The 22513-nt window shown below is 43.0% G+C and overlaps 1 protein-coding gene across 5 annotated transcripts in view; it reads left to right on the top strand.

The window, feature by feature from the left end:
* The window catches only part of Osbpl10 (oxysterol binding protein like 10), a 254574-nt gene that overhangs the window by 193597 nt on the left and 38464 nt on the right, over window positions 1-22513 (top strand). For all 5 annotated transcript variants that reach the window (XM_070006482.1, XM_070006481.1, XM_070006483.1 and 2 more), the window contains one exon: window positions 4906-5066. In XM_070006482.1, the coding sequence (XP_069862583.1) occupies window positions 4906-5066 (161 nt within the window). The remainder of the gene's footprint in view (window positions 1-4905; window positions 5067-22513) is intronic.

Genomic DNA, 22513 nt, shown 5'->3' with positions numbered 1-22513 from the left:
GCCTGTCCAATTAACCAGAAACAAGCTGCATGTACAAGTGTGGCTCAGCTGGTAGTCTTGAGTGGAAATGAGAGGATGAGGCCTCGAATTCAAGCCCCAATACCAGCACACACACAACACAATAGTTTTTATTTTCCATGTTTTCCTCCAGTGCCCTTGGTACTCTGTTTCACTGAAGATTAAAAGGTGTGGTTGGCTTTTCAGAGGTGATTTGTGAGTAGTCTGGATTTCTTTCTGAAATATCTACCATTGTTTATTGGGGTCTGGTCCCACTGGTGTTGAGCCTTGGCTACATATCTGAAATCCTTACAGAGTAGATACTGCCACATCCATTTTTCAGATGGCATGCTGAAGTTCAGAGCTGCAAAGGGACTTTCCCCAAGGACCTTCCTCTAAAACACCAAGATGAGAGGCAGGACTTCTCTCTGTGACAGATACTTCTTCCTGCTGAAGTTTCTCTGCTGTACTCATAGCAGGCCACCCAGTAGGCTCTGGACGGTGAGGCAGTGTCTGGCTAGCAGAACGAGTATGTGTCCCTGAGTTGCTTTGGCTCAAGGCTAGTGCTCCACTACTTGAGCCACAAAGCCACTTCTGGCTTTATCTGAGTAGCTTATTGGAGATAAAGTGTCTTATGAACTTTCTTGTTCAGGCTGGCTTCAAACCACCATCCTCAGATCTCAGCCTCCCCAGTAGCTAGGTTTACAGCCATGAGCCACTGGTGCCTGGCTCAAAATTGATTTCAGCATATGCAAGAGAGTCCATGAGACCCATCTTCAATTATCTATCAAAAAAAGGCCACAGCTGTGGTGTGACTCAAGTGGTAGAACACCAACCTTGAGTGAAAAAGCTAAGACAGCACCTAGGATCTGAGTCTAAGCACAGTACTGACACAAAACAAAGAAAACATATTTTAGGCATCAGAAAAGTTGCAAGAATAATGTGGAAGGTCTAGTGGACAGTGAGGCTTATGGTAGCTGTAGCTCATCAAATACCAATACATGCTGGGTGCTGGTGCCTCATGCCTGTAATCTTAGCTACTCAGGAGGCTGATACCTGAGGATTACAGTTCGGAGCTAGCCCAGGCAGGAACCATGTGACTTATCTCCAATTAATGACCAAAAAGTTGGAAATGGAGCTGTGACTCAAGTGGTAGAGTGCTAGCCTTGAGCCAAAATAGCTCAGGGACAGTACCAATGCCTGAGTTCAAGCCCCCAGGACCAGCACAAAAAACCATGTGAATTCTTGCTTAAGGTCTCTTGAGTCTTCCTTCTTTTTTACTTTTGCCTTTTTCTAAATCACATGTAGATTTTGTTCTTGAAGTGCTTCCTGGGCTGTGGCATTTTGTTCTGTCTTCTGACTTTGGAGCCTTTGTTTAAAAATGCTTTCTCTGGTGCTCATTTGGTCTCAGAAACGTGAGACAACTAGACTGAAGTCTGAAAACACATTAGAAAAGCATCTACCTTTCTTCTATACATTTTGGCTCTCAGACCTGTCTCTGATCTTCAGATATATTAAGATGTTAGATGTGTAACGCTTCTGTTTATGGTAAGGTTTATAATGAAAATAAGATGGTTTAGGTTTTTGGTCAACCTTTAAACCCCTCTCTTACCATTCTTACTAAGGCTGTTTCAAAAGCTTGATGAGATCAATGCCTGGTTGGAGGGGAACAGGGTTTCTGTTTGCCATGGCCTAGATGTGTGCCTCAGTATATGAGGCCGAAGCTGTGTACTTAGAATCTGGGCACGAGGGTTCCCAGTGTGGGGTGAACCTGACCTTTCAGGATTTGGGAGTGCAGAGAACTATGTCACTTCTGAGGTTAATTATTTGCTTGTGAGTGTTGTTTGGTGAACAGAGGTCAGATTGAAAACAGACACCTGTAACCAGGAAGGCCTGGTGTCGTGCCAGGTAAGGTCCTGGCATGCATAGCCTGTTGGGTCCACAGTGGGCTTGCAGGTGGAGGATGCTGGATTCAGAGTTATCAGCGCGCGCACACACACACACACACACACACACACACACACACACACACACACACACACACACACACACACACACACACACACACACACACACACACACACACACACACACACACACACACACACACACACACACACACACACACACACACACACACACACACACACACACACACGGGCTACTAATATTGATGGCTTTTTGGTCCCTTAAACTATGGCAGTGATATGTGAAATTTCGATCTTAATTGCCTTTATGTATTCTCACCAACAGTGCTAATACTTACTTCACCTTTTGCAATCAGTCCCCAATACTATGATTTTACGAAATCAACACTCTCTACCCTTAACTCCTCCTTTCTTGCCTTCCATCAGCCTCTTGCAATGGCCATTCTACGTTTTGCTGCTTTTGCTTTTATCTTTTCTCATTTTCAGGTGGATGTAGAGAATTCTCAGGTCCCATGTGTTGTCTCTGAGACTCCTTTAAATTTGTGCCAGTCCTGGGTCTTGAGCTCAGCTCTCACTTGGCTTTTTGCTCAAGGCTGACACTCTACCACTTGAGCTACCCTTTCACTTCTGTCCTTTTGCTAGTACATTGAAAGTTAGAATCTCTCAGATTTGACTGTTCAGGCTGGCTTTGAACCATGATCCTCAGATCTCAGCATCCTGAGTGTAGCTAAGATTATAGGCGTGAGCCACCAGTTCTAAGCTATATCTGAATATCTTGATAGTCTTCATTGATTTAGCACATAGCAAGCACACACTCTTCTAGATCATATTGTAAATTCCAGGGCTACCCAGATCATGTTCTAAGTTCTAGGGCTGGCTATACAATCAGCAGCATTGGTCCTGTTCTCTAGGCATTCTAGAGACTGAAGTATCCAGAAGCAAATGAGTAAACTGGCTGAGTGCCAGCAGTGTTAGGGCCCTAGTGACAGTAGACAGTGATGGAACAGGAAGAGCTTTGGGGTTATCTTTGACAAGAGAATATTTCATCTACCCCTAGGTGTATTCATAACGTCATCTCTTCCTTGTGGGAGGTGATGTAGAGGAATAGTACTTGGGGAGGAAGGAGCAGCATTGGCAAAGGCTCTAAGACTGAAATGAACTTGGCTCATTTGCGGAACAGAAAAAAATAGTAGAATACATGGGGAGAGAAGGAAATGAGTCTCCCAGACTCTTAAGCACAGAAGAAAGTCAAACAGTTTAGATTTTATTTCAGTTGTAATGAGAAGTCACTTGAGGCTTAAGCAGCAAAGTTATATGATCTAACAGATGATAGTAAAAAGAAAAAATTTGTCAAGTGCTGGAGGCTTACACTTGTAATCCTAGCTACTCAGGAGGTTGAGACCTGAGGATCATGATTCAAAACCAGCCCAGGTAGGAATGTTGATGAGACTCTTTGGTTAACTACAAAAATACAGAAGTGGAGCTATGGCTCAAGGGGTAGCACATTACCCTTGAGCAAAAGAGCTCAGGGACAGCGTCGAGGCCCTGAGTTTAATCCCTAGTACTGGTGCATGTGTGCATGTAGGAGGCTGAGATCTAAGGATCTAAGCTAAGAGACAGCTCCTAGTCCCTGAATTCAAGTAGTAGCACGCGTGCGCGCGCGCGTGCGCGCACACACACACACACACACACACGGTGTACAAGTACATACTTGGGTTGGATAACCCTACACAAAGAAACACACATGCATACACAGCCCTATCTCTGCCCTTGCTATTTTGCTCCCATCAACCAGATTCCTTTGGGTATTAAAAGTTTGGACTCCTTGGAATTTTTTTTTTTGAGTCATTCCAGTGAGAAGGCTGGTGGGCAGAACTCCTTCAAGGTGATGTTGGCAGATTTTCTCATTCACATGTGTGTGTCTCCACTTCAGCCTGTCTTTCCCTATCATTTATCCTTGCTCTTAGATGGGAACAACATCTAGAAATCAGCTGACAGTAAGGCCTATTCATTCTCATAGCAGAATGGCTGTGGACTTAAGAAATCTGTGTCTCCCTACTTCTTCCCCATCAAGAAGAATAGAAAGATATTCTATAATAATATATGACCTAAATATCTTAGTATTAGAAGGTCTTCTTATTGCCCATAAGGGGTTTAGGGCGAATTTGAAAGATTCATTTGTTTACTAGATCAGTGTTGATAGTGTGTCTTGGTAGAATGGAACAATGAGGCTTCCTGACATCTGACAACAGAGGGATGTGTTGTGATGACACAGGTGAACCATGAGGCCGTGGTTTTGACAATTGGCATCTTAAATCATTAATCTGACTTCAGATTTTTTGTTGTCAATAAGTTATCTTTTGAAGTTAAACAACAAAATCATTTTTACCTGACATTGATTTTTATCAGTGGAGAATTGTTTCTGTCCAGGGTTGGGGATAGAAACAGCCTGTGGTGGTCTGTTACACTCATTCATTCATTCATTCATTCATTCATTCATTTATGGCAGTAGTGGAGTTTGAACTCAGGGCCTTAGTTGGCCCTGAGTTGGCACTGGCTTTGTGCTGGTTATTTTGGAGTTGGAGTCCTATCGATGTGAACTTGGATACTTCATATCTCAGCCCTCCTGAGTAGGATTACAGATATTTCTTGATTTTCTTTCCTTTGTTTGTTCATTCGTTCCTTCTTACTGTGTAGCCCAGGTTAACTTGAAACTCTCCAGCCTCTGGCCTCAGCCTGCCCTGTACTGGATTATGGGCATGAGCCACCATATCTGGATTGACAGTTCTGATCTTGAATTCAGAAATTAGCTTAAAAATACATGATTAGAATCTATACTTTTCAGTCTTCCAAACAGAGCCCATTGTAACTTGAACTGGGCCATGTTATGAAGGTCTCATACAGTGAGGTGCAAATATTTCATGAGCTATAAATGTTTCATTTGGAAGATTCTGGGCATCATTCTAGGTCTTTATTTCAGAAAACATCCTGGGATGGCACGGGCCCAAGTCACACTCTGCAGAACAGCTGAAAAATGGGACTCTTGGTTCTTTGCCATCAGCCAGTGCCAACATAACCTGGGCACTTTTACCAAACTCCGCCGAAGAGGAGTCCACTTCCCAGCCAGAGCCAGAGCCAGAGGTAAGATGTGTCCACTCAGCACATTCATGGCTTGTGTTTCTGCTTGTTTACAAACACAGTGATCATATTTGTAACTTGCTCATCTCTTTGTTGTAAGAGACCACCAATTATCCAATGGAAGAGTTGCCTTGGGGGACAAAATCAGTCCCCCTATGCCTGACGCTTCTCTTGTTCTTGTGTCTGGCAGCTGCTTGGGGGGGGGGGTGGATTATGAGTCTACAAAAGAGGGATCTCTGATATTTATTAAAATGGGAGTCATCTTCTAGAGGAAGAGATTCCCACAGGCCCATTACAACAATGCCGGTTGAATCTACGGGAGCAGTTACAATATATTATGTCACCCTGAATAATGGCTTCTCCCCGTGGTTTGTGCTGTACAAGCTCCTGCCTTGTGCTCCACTCCTGCATGCCTCCGAACCAGGCCAAGTCAGAGGGGTGGGGGCTCAGGGCTCAGGCTGCAGAGGGCCACCACTGTGCCCCTGCCAAGATGGAGAACCCCTGCAGGTCCAGCAGCCTCTGGACTCCCCTTACCCTGCCCCTTCCTCCCCAGTGCACACACACAGCTCTGATCCTCTCTAAGTCAGTCACAGTGGCAGCTGGAAGGGGGACAATTATAGTGATTCCTTTTGCTTTTACATTTCCATCCTGAATGATTTTTTTTCCTATGAATATATTCTTCTTGAACTGAGCTGAGAGAGACCCACTTGAACTATTTGTTAGAAGTTCGTTTTAGTTTCGCTTGTGATCGTTGTAGCCTGAAAACTAGAACACTCATGGCATCTACTTTGAAAGCAGAAGTCCTGGGGTTGGTCTCTCTCTGTGAGGGAGCCTTGGCTGTCGGTGGACATTTCTCCCCAAGCTTTTCCTGACATTCTCTGACAGGGATTTGGTAGCACAGCCCTGAAAAGGCATCTGTTTGTCTTAGAGATGTTTCATTGGGTTCTTCATGGGGCCATATCAGGGGAAATAACAATGGGAAGGGTGTGGAAGGCATCTGGCCTATGACTGTAGGGAGTTTTAAGCTGGGGAAAAAAATCATGCCTGTGGTTTGTAAATCACTTGCAAGGTAAGTTGGTGACCTGGTGTATTGACATTTGAGGATGCGCTGCCTAAATGCTGCAAGATTGGAGGGGCGGGGAGACGGAAAATACAGTATCCAAAAAAAAAAGAGAACATGTATGAGGTGTGGATGTCATGCCATAATAAACATAGTTGAAGCCTTGCTTTAGAGAGAAATTAATAATAGGGAAGTCCTGGTTGCTCACATCTGTAGCCCCACTACCTGGAAGTCAAAGATCAGGAGGATTGAAGTTTGAGACCAGCATCTGAAAAAAGCGTTAGGGAGACTTTATCTTTCAATCATCACTCAATCCCAGCTGCCAGCGACAGGCTGGGTCACAATCTGGGGCTGGCTCTAGGCCAAAAACATGAGACCCAACTTGAAAAATCACTAAAGCATAAAAGGGTTTCAGGGATGGGGTGTGGTTCAGTGCTAGAGCACCTGCCTACGAAGCACAAAGCCCTGAGTTCAGACCTGAAGTCTGCCAATAAGAGAGTAGAGAAGAAAGTTAAATGTAATCAGTTTTCAGAACCTCATTTCCAATAGCATGCTCAAGCAAAATCTAACAGAGCTCATGGCCTGGTTGATTTACTTGTCCAGGCTGGTGATGTTCCTTAGTCCTTCTTAGTGTTGCTTCTGACTTTACCTGAGATGGATGTCTTCTGACTCCTGAAGGTTGAAGAGTCAGGCCACTGTTTATACATACAGTTGCTATGTGCTCTGCCCCATGTCAGAGACGTCGTCAGGAGACAGCATATAATTCATAAGAAATAGCTCCTAAATTCAACTTCTAAGAAATAACCCGAAGAAGAGCTTTTTATATTACCTTGAGGACAGTCATTGGTGTCTTACTTATATCTTTGTCCTTAATCATATTGTCAGCCAGTACATAGGAGATATTGTCCAATGTGATTTCTCAAGGCAGTGGGAAGTGGGTAAGCTAGTATATTGATGGTTTTCTGAGAAGGAAGGATTAGAGTTCTTTTGCAGACTATCCTTGTGTTTTCCAATGACAACTCTTATGCCTTGATAGTCTTTCTTCTGAGGACATTGTTTATTTTTTGTTTGCTTTTTGTCTTGTTGAAAATGCTATCAGAATCCTCTAATTAGTTTTCCTATCAGGAAAAAGGAAATGTTGCCATGGTCTCCCTGGTATGTAATCTGGAGATAAAGATGCTAAAATTTAGACTTTCCTCAGGAACAGATCTTTACTGCTTTTACTTACATGTACAATCAGTTATCTACAAGAGTTATATTGTTGTCTTCTAGTGGTTCAGCAGCTGTGGCTGAAGCGGTTGAGTGCCAACCTTGAGCTAAATAAGCTAAGGAACAACACCCAGGCCCTAAATTCAAGCCCCATGAGTGGCATATACACATACAAAAGAATTCTAGTTATCACGATACTTACACTACATAAACTTAATTTTTTTTGCTGCTTTGTCTTTTTGATTATCTTTTAGGTTACAAAAGGTACTTCCTTGTCCTGTTTTTAGCTTGCTACAAAATAATTATCTCGGAAACAAACACATTTTCAAGCATAGTCTAGTTAATTCTCAGAAGCAGAAAAGCTCAAAAAATAACTCAAAGGAGGTCAACTCTGTTATCAAATGTGATGAACTGAGCATTTTATCCTGCTGGGGCTTGAGCTAACTAAATGTGAAATCCTAATATTTTTCCATAATGAAATTAGTTAAGATCTTAGTTTCATTTATCAATAGAACAACTTTTCAGTTCCATAATACCATTTCAGATTTAAATTTAGACTGAAAAAGGCCGTTAAGCAATCTTTTCTTTATAGACGAATATCTTGTTTATACTAAGAAGGATAGACCCTATGACTAGCTCTTTTGAGTTGGACTCTACTTTCTTTGGTTTTCAAGGAACTCAAACTTGCAAGGCAGATATTCTACTTTTCAGCCATGTCTTCAGCCCTCTCTGCCTTTTGTGCCAATACTAGTGCTTAAACTGAGGGTCTGGGTGTTGTCCCTTAGCTTTTTCATTCAAGACTTGTGTTCTGTCACTTGAGCCATACCTCTAGTTCTGCATCTTGCTAATGATTAATGAGAGATAAGAGTCTTGAAGACTTTCCTGTCCCAGATGGCTTTGATCCTGGATCCTCAGGTGACAGTTTCCTGAGTAGCTAAGATTGCTTGAGCCACTAGCACCTGGCCACACTGGTTATTTTTGAGTTAAGGTCTAAGGCATATACCTAGATTATGATCCTCCTCTTTTCTTTCTTTCTTTTCTTTCTTTCTTTCTTTCTTTCTTTCTTTCTTTCTTTCTTTCTTTCTTTTTTGCTTCCCATTATAGATGGGACAACAGGTATACATCATCACACCCAACTTTTGAGTTGGAGTTCTATGGACTTTTCTGTCCTTGTGGCAGTCCCAGGTATTGGTCAAGAAGGACTCTCATAAACATTTTTATGGCTGGGTTGGCTTTGAATCAAGATCCTCCCAGTCTCAGCCTCCCAGTGTCTAAAATTAGAGGGATGAGCCACCGATGTCTGCTTCTGGGGGTTTTCGTGTGATTGTTTTTATGCGGGAGATTGACCCCAGGGTCTTGAGTATTTTAAGCTGAGTTCTACCTCCAGGCCTTGGTTGGAGAGATGACTTAACACTCCATGTCTGAGGGCTTCCTCACAGCTGGCTTTCTCCCACTTAACAGAGAGGTGAAATTCCTTTAAGAGGTTGAGGTCCTGGCACGCAAAGTCTTGGGGACCTAAGTGTTCAGAGGAGGTGATGGTCGGTCTTGCTCCCACTGTAGGCCTTAGTGAATCTGTCCGGATATGGAAAGCAGGGCAGTAGCAGTAGTTTCCTGACCTGTGGGTCACAGCTCCTTTCAGCGGCTTCCCATGGATTAAAAGACCTCTGACATTTGTGCCTCCATCCTTTCCATAATTCCATAAGCACCAGATTTCCAGGCCAATTTTAATTCTGGCAGCCATCCCTGAGTGGTTTCAGTTTTTACCCTGTATCATCGCTGGTTGGGCTGTTGGCACAGGAGGGCACAGCGGGGCCTCAGCCTGGATGGCAGCTCTCAGGTGACATGCTTATCACCTTTCTGAAGGGCGCATCTCAGGGACACAACCATTTATGTTTTTGGAAGGGGGCGGGGGATGCCGGTCCTGTGCTTGAATGCCTACACTGTCCCTAACCACTTTTTTGCTTAAGGTTAGTACTCTACCACTTGAGCCACAGCTCCATTTCTGGCTTTTTGCTGGTTAATTGGAGATTTTCTTGCCCACCTGGCTTCAGTTTTCATCTCTCAGTCTCCTGAGTGGCTAGGATTACAGGCATGAACCACTTGTGCCCCGCCATTAATGTTTTAAAAAGTCATGTTTATTGAGGGATAGAGAGTGTAATTTAATCTTTTAAAATATAACTTTGGCCAGCTAGCTACTTGGGAGGGAGAGATTTGAGGCCAACCAGATTAAGACTCCATCATAATCATGGCTTGTCACCGGAGCATTGCCATCCCCAGGGATGCAGGGATGCACAAGTAGGGGGATCGCAGCCCAGTCTAGCCAGAGCCTAAAGTGAGACTCTACCTCAAAAACAATCAGTGCACAGGGGCTGGGAAGGTGGCTCAGTGGTAGAGCGCATGCCTTGCATGCCAGAGGCCCTGGGTTCGATTTCTCAGCACCACATAAGCAAAAAGAAAAAGCCAGAAGTGGCGCTGTGGCTCAAGTGGTAGAGTGCTAGCCTTGAGCTGAAGAGCTGAGGGACAGCGCCCAGGCCCAGAGTTCAGGCCCCATGACCGGACCCAAAAAAAAAACAAAAACAGTGCACAAAAGGCCTGGAAGCATAGCCCAGATGGTAGAGTCCCTGCTTGGTAAGCATGAGGCCCTGAATCCAATCTCCAGTATCACCAAAAATAAAATTAAACCTTATACGTTTTTAAATTACCTTTAGAGTTGTAAGCAGAGATTGCAATTCAATACCATTCTTTATCAGTTTTAAATCACAGTATACAATAGTTTAACTGTCCTTCCTAATTCTCTTGTGTCTCTTTACCCCAGCCCTGGTCAGTTGTCCTTAGGTAGTGCTGTAGTGCTTTAAACCAGGCTTCCTCTGCTAGCATATTATATTTGAGATTCACACACATTGCTATGAGGCAAGCCTACTACTTGAGTCTCTACCTCTGGCATTTTGATGGTCAATTACTTAAAAAAAAATTGAGTCGTACAATTTCTTAACCAAAGTCCGCCTGGCTGACTTATTTGCTGATGCAGGGCTCTGTATATTTGGACTTTATAAGAGGTGCCAAACCTGCTCATCTGGGGTGGTGGGGTGATCTTGATGCCATTGCTGTTGCTGCAGTGAAGATGGGTAACTTCTGATGGAGATAGTGGCAAGGGGGAGGGAAGGCTGGAGCCAACAGTGTGCTCTCAAGCACAGGTTTAAAATTCCTTGGCTCAGGGTTTTCATGGGAGAGACTGATGCTCTTGACTCTCAAGGGCAAATTATACTATTACAAAACCCCCCACTATTTTTCATTGCTGCCCTGTGACTATTTATCCATGGAAAGTTTGAGAAAGTATTTAAAGTTTATTAAATATAGTCTAGAGGTGGAGTGCTTCCCTGGCATATATATGCATGACCCTGGATTCTTCACCAGTACCACAAAAATAAGTAAAATTAGTTGTGTACTTGTAGTGCTAGTGCTCTAGGCTGGTGCTCTACCCCTTGAACCACAGCTTCACATCTGGCTTTTTGGTGGTTAATTGGAAGTAAGAGTCTCATGGACTTTTCTGTCCAGACTGGCTTTGAACTATGATTCTTAGCCTCCTGAGTAGCTATATTACAGGTGTGAAACACCAGTATCTATCTTAGCTTTGGACTTTTGAACCACTTAATAATACTCATAAGGGTGTCAATCTGAAATTCTTTGACATTCAAGTAGAAAGCCTAATCAGTGCAGGCCCTTAATACATTCTTATCATCTTTATTCTTCATTTCCCTTTGTACAAGGTTGTAGGAACATGTATGGTACATTGATAAGATTTTTTAAAATTAGCTTACATTAATTACATAGGGCAAGATTTCATTTTTATCTTTCCACACATTTAGAATGTATTCTAATCAACCCCATGTTCTCTGTCATCCTGCCTTCTGTATTTTTTTTTTGATGCTACACAGAATGTGTTGTTTGAATCCTTTAGATAACTTTTTAGCACAATTTTTCAGTCTTACAGATTTATTCAAAATACTTGACACTAAATACTGGTTGTCAGCAGTTTGTGAGGACTCACAATAATTGAAAATTACTTCATTGCATCCTATAATAAACTCACAGAACTTAATGCCAAGTGGTTGCACATAGGAAATGTTGATTATACTTGCACAATTTGTCTCAAGGAAGCTTGTGGGTGATAGGATCACCCTTCCATAAACACCTAACCCAGTGTCTCTTTGGATCATGGCCTTAGAATCAGTACTTGCTAGTTTATAGGGGCCAAGTGGCCATTCCCTAAACTGGAGGAGCTAACTTACCACGTTTCACTAACCTTCCAGTGGTAGAGACCAAACTGATGTCTGGACTTCTAAGTTAGTGTCCTTTATCCACACCATTTCCTATGCTAGGTAGGAGAAAAGCCAACACCTAGCAGCTCAAGCAGTAATAATTTTAAGTTTTAAGTTTCTTGTGCAAGAATTCAGGCAGTGGGCTGGGCGCTGGTGGCTCACTCCTATAATCCTAGCTACTCAGGAGGCTGAGATCTGAGGATCACGGTTCAAAGCCAGTCCGTGAGACTCTGATCTCCAATAAACCACTAGAAACCTGGAAGTGGCGCTGTGGCTCAAGTGATAGAGCACTAGCCTTGAGCTGAAGAGTGCAGGGACAGCGCCCCGGCCCAGAGTTCAAGCCCCATGACCGACCACAATAAAGAATTCTGGCAGTGGACGGTTCTAGGTTTGGTGCAATGGCTCTTGGTGGCCTCAGAGATACAGGCCATCCTTATGAAAATCTTTGTGGTTGTGGATTCATGGCCATAGTTTGACACCCTGCATCTCCTCATAGTCTCTTCTGGATGGAAGATCCAAGGGCTTTATTTGGGAAAGCAGCTTCCCAGTTCTCTTCCTCTTTAAGCTTTAATATCTTATTATAAAGATGCTGTACAGAGGGGTTACAGTTATATGAGTAAGGTAATGAGTACATTCCTTGTTGAGCATTGTTACCCCCTCCTTTTGTTTTCCTCCTACCATCCCTTCCCTCCTTCCTCCCCCATTTCTCCCCCCCCCAAGGTGTAAAGTTCATTTCCAACAGAGTGTCTTATATCATTGCTGCAATTGTCTCTATTTAATCTTACAGCCTAAATTGGCTCAGCCACCTACCTACTCAGTGTAAGTACCTAAATAAGGGTGACTGGATTTCAGTGAATTCCCCTCCCCTGCTTTGGAATATTGCACCTCCCTTGAGATCCATGGGTGTTTGGATCCCAACCAGCTCAGAATTAAACTTCTGTTAGAAGGGAGACTTTGGGTAGAGATTGTTTACATGCTAAGGCTTTCCTAATTTGGCCATTCATCTCATAAACGAAATTCTACTTGTTTGTTCCTTTATTCTTTGTGCCATTCCTGGGGCTTAAATTTAAGGCCTGGGGACCGTCCCTGAGCTTCCCCCCTCCTGTACCCCATTCCCCAAGACTAGCGCTGTACCACTTGAGCCACAGACAGCTAGTTTTTAGGTGGCTAATTGGAGATAAAAATGCCTGGGCTGGCTTCAAAATGTGACCCTAAGATCTCAGCCCCCTAAGTGGCTAGGATTACAGATGTGAGCCACTAATATCTGGTTTCTACTTATTTATTTAGAAACTGGGTTTTACTATATTAGCCCAAGTTGCCTCAATCTTATGATCCTTCTACCTTACCCTTCTGAGTGCTGGAATTTTACGCATGCCACGTGTATGGTTAGACTGAAATTCTTTGGGGGCAGATTCCATGTCTGAAAGTTCCCTGTGAAGTTCAAAACTGCTGGGCACTGGTGGCTCATGCCTGCAACCCTAGCTACTCAGGAGGCTGAGGTCTATGGAAAGAGGCTTGAAGCCATTTGGGGCAGGAAAGTCCACAAAGCTTATCTCCAATTAACTACCAAAAAGCCAGAAAAACCAAGCCCTAGGACTGGCTCCCCCCACAAAATGCCAATATTTAGACCCACTGGTATTGCCTGTGAGTGTTGTTTTCACCTTTGTTCTGTGCTCCTCATAGTTTCATTAGCTTCAGTAGAAGTTAGTTTAGCCTAAGGAGTGGCATGCGGCTTACATTACACTGCTGAGACAACTTCTCTGTGACCAGGATCTTAGAGTCCTCCAGACATAAAGTCTGGATTGGTTCATTGGTCCATAAGGTCATAAATGGACCATTTCTTTTTTTTTGGGGGGGGGTCTGGTCGTGGGGCCTGAACTCTGAGCCTGGGCACTGTCTCTCAGCTCTTCAGCTCAAGGCTAGCACTCTACCACTTGAGCTACAGCACCACTTCCGACTTTTTTTCTTTTTGCTTATGTGGTGCTGAGGAATCGAACCCAGGGCCTCAGGCATGCAAGGCAAGTGCTCTACCACTGAGCCACCTTCCTGGCCCCTAAAATAGCTTCTTATAAGATGGTAGCTACCCTTAAAATGCCAGTGCTTATATCAAGCAATAGCTTCTTTGACCTGATGTTTGGCAGTTTTACTACAAGGCATAACAATGTATTTTACCTACGTGGTTTTGGGGGATTCATTTCTGTTGATGCTAGTCTTCAAGGTATTCTTTCTCTCTCCCACCATTCCACTGCCTTTTTCCTTTCATTTTGTAGTGCTGATAGGTTTGTCTTCTTGGTGAGGTGTTGCCCATGTGAGAGAAAAGTAGAAGATCTCAGAGGGTTCCAGATCCTGCAGTGGCCAGTGGGATGTCTTTTTTTTTTTTTTTATGAGTTCAGCCCTGACTAACCAAGTCTTTGGGAGCAGCCTCCCTATCGCTCCCCACATGGCCTCCCTCCTTTACCCTCCCCCGTGCCAGGGTGGCTTTGTGACATAAACACCTCCCAGAGTGTTGGGGCCCAGCTACCTGGGATTTCACAATTGTGAGCTGGAATCCTATGAAAAAACTCAGCGCCACGCGTGGCCCAGTCTCCCTCTGTCCTGCAGCAGTCCCCAAAGGATTAAGCAAGCGCTTTGAAACTGGTGAATGAACAGGGCTTAAAGCACCGCAGTGCTTCCTATGGGGTTCCCCTTCTTTGCTGCTCTCTTCTCCTGCCTGCCATTCCTGTTGCTGCCAAGGGAGAAAATCAGATCGGAACCAGAGGTGGTGTGTTGACCAGCTTGTAGCCATGTGGTATGAAAAGCGTTACTATTTTGTTTTGGGTCCTTGATCTCACCTTCTAAGTGTGGTTCCAGATCTCTCTGCTATCTCTTTCCTTGTCTCCAGCCTGACCTCAACGAAGTCTAGCATTTTTTATTCGTCCACAAGGAATCGCTGTTCTCCAGGTGATTTACATGCTGGCTCTAATGTCATTCACTTTCCAAAGATGAAAAACCTGTCATCAGAGATTTATGATTTTGGAGAAAGAATGTCATGAAAGGAAAAAGTTTTTCTCCTATCTACTTTGGGCCTTGCCCTAGTTAATTGATGAATTCCTAAATCCCCTCCCTACTTTTTTTATGCCAGTCCTGGGACTTGAACTCAGGCCTTGAATGCTGCCGCTGAACGTTTTTGCTCAAGGTTAGCACTTGAGCCACGGCTCCACTTCTGGGTTTTTTGGTGGTTAACTGGAGATGAGTCTTATGTACTCTTCTGCCCAGGGTTGGCTTCAAACCCTGATTCTCAGATCTCAGCCTTCTGAGTAGCTAGGTTTATAGATGTGAGCCACTGACATTTGGCCCTAGATACCTTTTTCAGTTTGAATTGAGCTTGTAGCATTCAGGGGGCTTGGTATGTGATAGAACTGGAATTTCCTTCCTTCCTTCCTTCCTTCCTTCCTTCCTTCCTTTCTTTCTTTCTTTCCTTCCTTCCTTCCTTCTTTCCTTCTGTCAATTATGAATATACTGTACAAAGGGGTTACAATTACATGAGCAAGGTAATGAGTACATTTCTTATCAAGCATTGTTGCCGCCTCCTTTGTTTCCCCTTCCCATTTCTTCCCATCTCCCCCCATTCCCCCCCTCCCCTGCATCAAAGTTGTAAAGTTCATTTTTCATCATAATGTCTTATACATCTCATTGTTGCAATGGGTCCATCTGTATCCCTATACAAACAATTTGTTTTTTCCCTTCTCCTCCCCAAATTATACCAACATCAAATACAGTGAAAACAGGAGTTATGCGTGGGAGAGGGACATACAAAGCAACAAATAATCTTATAAATATGTTAGAAACAATAGCAAGAAAGAAAAACCATTTGAGTCCTTATCTTGGGGTTCATTTCACCTCACATCACATTTTTTTTTTTGGTCCAGTCATGGGGCCTGAACTCTGGGCCTGGGTGCTGACCCTCAGCTCTTCAGCTCAAGGCTAGCACTCTACCACTTAAGCCACAGTGCCACTTCCAGCTTTTTTCTTTTTTCTTATGTGGTGCTGAGGAATCGAACCCAGGGCCTCATGCATGCAAGGCAAGCGCTCTACCACTTAGCCACCTTCCCAGCCCTCACATTTTTAATTATTATTGGTACTGATTATTGATATGGCTAAGGATATCTAAGCAGGAAGTAGATGATGTGTATAAATGAATGCAGCAGTGAGTGTGTGAGCCATGGAATAGTCTAGAACTTCTGGCAGTGTTGAACAGACCCAGTGTATATAGGGCCCAGACAGCTACTTCTCTAACACTTGAATAGGCTGTACTAGCTGCTGTCAGAACCTTGCCAGTAGCCACAACCTTCCTCTCTTGCAGAGATTAGCAGAATCAGGGCCAAGTGGGTGGGCTCTGAGGGAATGTAGCCTTAAAAATGTTCTGGCCCATTTTCTCTGTCCTCTGTCATATCCATGCACTGTTGGCTAAGCAAACCATTAACTTTCCTATACCAGGTGCTCTCTAGTACATGCTCTCATTACAGAAAGGTCACATATAGTGATACATATAGCTATATATACTTATACCTACCAATAATACTTATGAGAGTAGCAGAGTAACTGTGGTAACTGGTGGTTCCCATATGTATTTCTAGCTACTCAGGAGGATGAGTTTCAAGGCCAGCTCGAGCAGGTTAGTTTGAAAGAGCCTGAAATGGAGCTGTGGTTCAAGTGGTAGGGTATCATCCTTGAATGAAAAAGCTCAGGGATAGGGGCACTTGTGAGTGCACACGCGTGCACATGTACACACACACACACACACATACATACACACACACACACACAATATGGCAGAAGAAAGCCCAGCTGCTGGAAATGGAATGACATGTCATTGAGAAGAGCTGTGGAAGTATCCTTCTGTTGCTGCCAATCTCCAGGCACATTTAACTTTAAAAACAGGAAGAAGGGGCTGGGAATGTGACTTAGTGGTAGAGTACTTACCTAGCATGCATGAAGCCCTGGGTTTGATTACTCAGTACCACATGAACAGAAAAAGCTGGAAGTGGCTCTGTGGCTCAAGTGGTAGAGTCTTAGCCCTGAGCAAAAGAAGCTCAGGAACAGTGCCCAGACCCTGAGTTCAGGCCCCAAGACTGGCAAAAAATAAAATAATGGATAGAAGAAATGGGTATAACTTTTTAAAAAATTAATATTGCAAGAGTATCAAATGTCAGATATGTAGAACAGATATGTAGTGTAGAGTCCTCATTTGTTCCTTAAAAGAGCCTATTATATAACCTAGGATTAGATCCACCTCACAAATGACATTGTGGTTTTGGAAAATGTGTTTTTGATTCCAACTATCTGCAGTTGCTTGTATAGTAGAGTTCAGGGTCAGCTCATAGCTCTGGCTCAGAAGAAATACATTATGTCAGGGCGAAACAGCTTCTTTGGAGGATGCGAACTTTACTCACAGTAGATAGATACCCATTTCATGAGAGAAGAAATGGACGTTCAAAGGAAGGAACTTTTATGTTTACCTACATTTAAATAAGCCCAAGATGTGGTAGGTTTTTAGTGTAAAGAAAAATTTAAAGCATTAAAAAATAGTCTTCATAATGGAGACTATTAGACATTGTTCTATTATATCAATGGTTGTCAATCAGATGAGCTGGGTACTCAATAGTGCCTTGCAGGAGTGAGGGACAGATGATCATGATGACTACTGAGCAAACCGTGGGAGAAGCATCTATTAGCCCAAGCCTCACCTTGCAGAAAGCTTGTGTTGATTGACTGCTTGATGAAGCAATTGGTAGGACAGAAAATAGGAAGTAGAAGTAGACAAGGTAAATCTTGTTTGAGATCTTTTGGAGGTTGAGATGAGTTTAAGATTTGGTGAGATACAGTTAAATAGCTTTCCTTTTTTGTGTCCTTTGAAAACTTCAAACTTGCTTCCCCCTCATCTGCCTGCTACTCACCCCTTCCCTGCCACCCAGGAACCACAGAATTAATCCAGACATGGAACTAACGTCATATTTTTTGACAATTCATTCAATTTTGTGGCTTGGCAGTGGAAGAAGGAGAATTTAGAAAACTCACAGTAAACCAGTGTAATTACCACATTCAACAAGTGCCCAGTGGAACTTGTAGGAAACCAAAAGTCAAAGTCTTATGTTTTTGCCCTTCTGAAGTGGTCCTATAGAATCTGTAGAATGTTTTCTGTGTCTGTCCTTGGAAATGTGCAGCAAACTCAGAAGTCCTTGTTCTTTTTGGTGTGTGTGTGTGTGTGTGTGTGTGTGTGTGTGTGTGTGTGTGTGTGTGTGTGTGTGTGTGTGTGTGTGTGTGTGTGTGTGTGTGTGTGTGTGTGTGTGTGTGTGTGTGTGTGTGTGTGTGTGTGTGTGTGTGTGTGTGTGTACACTCGCACATGCACACACACACGCACGTGCTGGTCTTGGGGCTTGAACTTAGGGCCTAGGCACTGCCCCTTAGCTTTTTTTTTTTGCTGTTTCTGGAGCTTGAACTTGGCCTGGGCACTGTCCCTGAGCTTCTTTTTGCTCAAGGCTAGCACTCTACCACTTGAGCCACAGAGCCACTTCTCTCTTTTTCTGAGTACTTTATTGGAGATAAGTCTCACAGACTTTCCTGTCCAGGCTGGCTTCAAACCATGATCCTCCTGAGTAGCTAGGATTACAGGTGTGAGCCACCAGCACCCAGCCTTTTAGCTGGACAAGGGGCTGCAAGACAAATGCTCTATCATTTGAGTCATGTTCCTGCCCTTTTTGCTTCATTTAGGGTCTCATGATTATTTTGTTTGCACTGGCTTAGTCCTTGATTTTCCTACCTTTGCCCCCTGTGAATCACCAGACCTCACTCACTAATTGAAATGAGGGATATGATTTTGTCTGAGCTGGCTTTGAATCATGATCCTCCTGACCTTTGCTTCCTGAGTAGCTTGGGATTATATACATGATCCACTGTACTCAGTCATGTATTTCTATTTAACTCCTATTTGCTTACCCAGGCTGTGGGAGTATTTAGGTCGTCTGGTTTGTCACTGTTAACAGATCATGCTATGCCTATTCTGGTACATTTATTTAAATATGTCTTACACAGAGAAATTTTCTAGCAATGGAAGTGAAATTTTTCTAGTAAGTGAAATTCAGGCAGTAAGTGTGGGAATTTAAATTTTTGATTGTTGTATTAAATCTTCCTCTAAAATGAAGTGAAATTTGTGATTCCTCAGCAACACGTGAGGATTCCAATTATCTAGTGCCTTTGTCATTAAGGAATGATTTGAGCATCTTATTTTTTTCTTGTTCATTTTTTTTGTTATCAAGGTGATGTTTAGAGGGGTTGCAGTTACGTAAGTAAGGTAATGAGTTCATTTCTTGTCAACCATGTTACCCTTCCTTCATTTTTCTCCCTCTTTCCCTCCCCCGCCCCCAAGTTGTACAGATCATTTCCAACATGAAAGTCTTATTATCTGCTTCTCTAGGTGAGACGTGGCTTCTTGTTTTTTGAATGAAGTTAAGCACATTTTCATGTACGTACTCACCCTTTCTATTCCTTTCATCCGAACATCCTGTCTGCAGCCTTTGCCCATTTTCAATTGGATTATTAAACTTCGAATGGGTATTTGCTAAGAATTCTTTTCTATGAAGCCACTAAGCTCTTCCTATGCAGAGTAGTATTTACATGTTTGGGGTACACTTGTTTGCAGAGGTTGGAAATGGCAACAGCATGTGTGACTCTTGTCCCACCTGTAGGATGTTTCCCAGGAAGATCTCTTGGACTAGGCCACTTTTTGTTGTTGTTGTTTTTGTTGTTGTACCAATACTAGGACTTGAACGCAGGGCTTGGGCTCACTCCATTAGCTGTTTTGCTCAAGGCTGGCATTCTACCACTTGGGTCACACCTCTGTTTCTGGCTTTTTAGAGATAGGAATCTGATGGGGCTTTCCTGCCAAGGCTGGCTTTGAACTGTGGTCCTCAGATTTTTCAGTCTTCAGAAAAGATTACAGGCATGAGCCACTAGTGCCTAGCTAGACTGAACTACTTTGACATATTCTCCTGGTGCCTTTTCATAACATAGCACTCACTTAAAACTTAGCTTCAAGAACAGCAGGAGGAGACAGCAACATGGGAACACACACTTGGTGATAAATATGCTGATGCTTGTGGGGCGTCAGCCTGGTCAGGATTGAACCATCATCCCCTTACCTGAGAAATGCTTTATGAGGAGCATCACCTTCTCACTGTTTCTTGCTTGGAAGTAGATATCAAAATACACAGAGGAATTCTACATAGACTCTGAATTGAACCTTTGTCACCATCCAGGCTCCGGTATTGATAGTTGTTGTTGTTATTGTTGTTGTTTTTTGTCAGTTGTTGAGCTTGAACTCAAGGCCTGAGTGCTGTCCCTGGGCTTTTTTGCTCAAGGCTAGAACTCTACCACGTTGAGCCACAGCTCTACTTCTGGTTTCCTGGGGGTCATATAGACTTTCCTGCCAGGGTTGGCTTTGAACTGTGATCCTCAGATCTCAGCATCTTGAGTAGCTAGGATTACAGACATGAGCCACCAGCGCCTAGCTGCTAGGTTTTAATGAAGTTTCATTCAGTATATTTGCCACGTTGATAAAAACAACTGTTTTTGTTACTCAGTGACAGAAGTTGAATTCAATCATTCATTAAGTTTAGATTTGAACTAATATCTTTAATTTTTAGCAATACTAGGGTTTGAACTCAGTTTGATGCTCGCTAGGCGGGTGTTCTACTTCTTGAGCCATGCCTCCAGCCCTTTTTGCTATAGTTCTTTTTAAGAAAGAGCCCTCTTTTTTTAAACCTTAGTTGGCTTTAGTCATTATCTTCCTATTTATGCATCCTGTGTATTTTAGATGATGGCATCCAGTTATTAAATGAAGTCTTTATGACCTTTTTTGCTCAGACTGGAGTTGAGCCTCATCTCCTGATCTCCACCTCTTGAATGGCTATAATTTCTAGTATAAGCCACTGATACCCAGCCTGAAAGAGACATTGAATTATGGGTGACATAAAGTAACCATACCCAGTTAAATGTCACTTGCCAATACAGTGTTAATATGTTGTAAGTTATTTTGAAACTTGGAAAATGTATTTTATGATCATGTTTAATGAATAGGATGAAGCTATTGTATGTAGGAGTAGAGAATTCTGTCAAAAATCTCCACCCAGGCAATCAAAACTCTAGCATGGAGTCCCCATTGGGTTATTTTATGCCACAGAGCAAATCTGGGCATGAGAAAGATCTGAATGAACAAGAACTAGAGCTTAATTTTTTAAATTTTGTTTTGTGTTTTGTTTTGGTACTGGAGTTTGGACTCGGGGCCTGAGTGCTGTAATTTAGCTTTTTCCCTCAAATTTAGTGCTCTACCACTTGAGCCACACCTACACTCATAGCTTTTTGGTGGTTAATTAGAGATGAGTCTTGTAGATTTTTTTACCTTCCTGTTTCCTCACTGTATAATTAGGGGCTGTGGTTTTTTCTTTCTTTCTTTCTTTAAAATTTGCATTTTAAAATGCTAGAGCCTATTTGCCCTGTAAGGTTTTTCTTAGATTTGTTAGTATTTGCAGAAATCTGTATGTCAATCTGCATATGCCAGAGTGCTTCTTAAGAAAAATGCTAAGTGGAAAACAGTCTGAGTTGTTTCTGAAATTCCCACCTCTTGTCTGCTGTGGTAGCGAGTCCCTGGTTATGGGGGAGCCAAAGATGATGACCTAGAAACTATGCCTTTTGAAGCCAAATTATAAATTTGCTAGATTCTGGTGCTGGGAGGCTGGGATGGATGATCCTGTGTATGTGTTATGGAACCAACAAATTGGAGCTCTCCATGGATGTGCCATTTGTGTGGCCCCAGACAGCGTTATCTGAAGAAGAGTTCTTGATGTGTGGTACTAGGGCTTAAACTCAAAAGTCTAGATGCTGTCCCTAAACGTTTTTGTTCAAGGCTAGTGCTCTACCCCTTGACCCACAGCTTCACTTCTGCTTTTTGGTGGTTAACTGGAAATAAGAATCTCATGGATTTTCCTGACCAGGTTAGCTTTGAACTCTGATCTTCAGATCTCAGCCTCCTGAGTAACTAGGATTACAGATGTGAGCCACTGGCACCTGGCTTGCAGAGTAGTTCTTAATGTGCTGGGCTCTTGAATTCTTGATGTAGTTTCTTCTGACCTATGGTGAACAGTAAATGTCTCATGCCTTTTAATGGCTAATAAATCAAAACTCTTCTGTGGCTTATGTTACTGTTGGTTATTTCCTTTGTTTTAGCCTTATGCAGTTTCTACTGGACAGATTCAGTAGGGAATTTCCAGATGAAAGGCATAAATGAATAACATAGCCTGTTAAAATGCATCATCAGATTGAAATGACCAGCTGGTATGGCTTGGATGAAAAAACAATCCTTCTTGTCCAGTCAGAGTTGATAGCTATCAAATCTGGTTTTGAGGTTTCTAGAACAGATTTCTAATGTTGAGGGATATGATTTTCTTCTCCAATTCTTAGGTATACAAGTTTATGGGAAAAGTCGATTTCCCTGAGTAAGTATGCAGGCCAGAGCCAACTCATGCAGGGCACATGGGACTAGATTTGGACAGTCACTTGTTTGCTTTCTCATCCCTGAGGTCAGTCTGTAAGCAAGCCTGCTGCTTTTCTCTGCTTTTCCACATGCCTCCACGGCCTGAGATTTGCACAACAGCTTTTCTCAAACACCTGGTCATGCCTCTACCAGTGGCATAAGCCTGTATTCCTAGCCACAGGTGGCTGAGATCTGAGGATTGCCATTTGATGCCAGCCCCAGCAAGAAGTCCATGAGACTCCTATTTTAATTAACTACCAAAAGGAAGTAGGCATGGCTCAAGTGGTAGAATGCC

The sequence above is a fragment of the Dipodomys merriami genome, unplaced genomic scaffold, assembly GCF_024711535.1.
Source record: "Dipodomys merriami isolate MVZ:Mamm:240054 unplaced genomic scaffold, mDipMer1.0.p SCAF_7, whole genome shotgun sequence".
NCBI classification, from domain to species: Eukaryota; Metazoa; Chordata; class Mammalia; order Rodentia; family Heteromyidae; genus Dipodomys; species Dipodomys merriami.
Note: the sequence above shows the minus strand (reverse complement) of the source record. Positions and strands in the feature narration are given on the sequence as shown.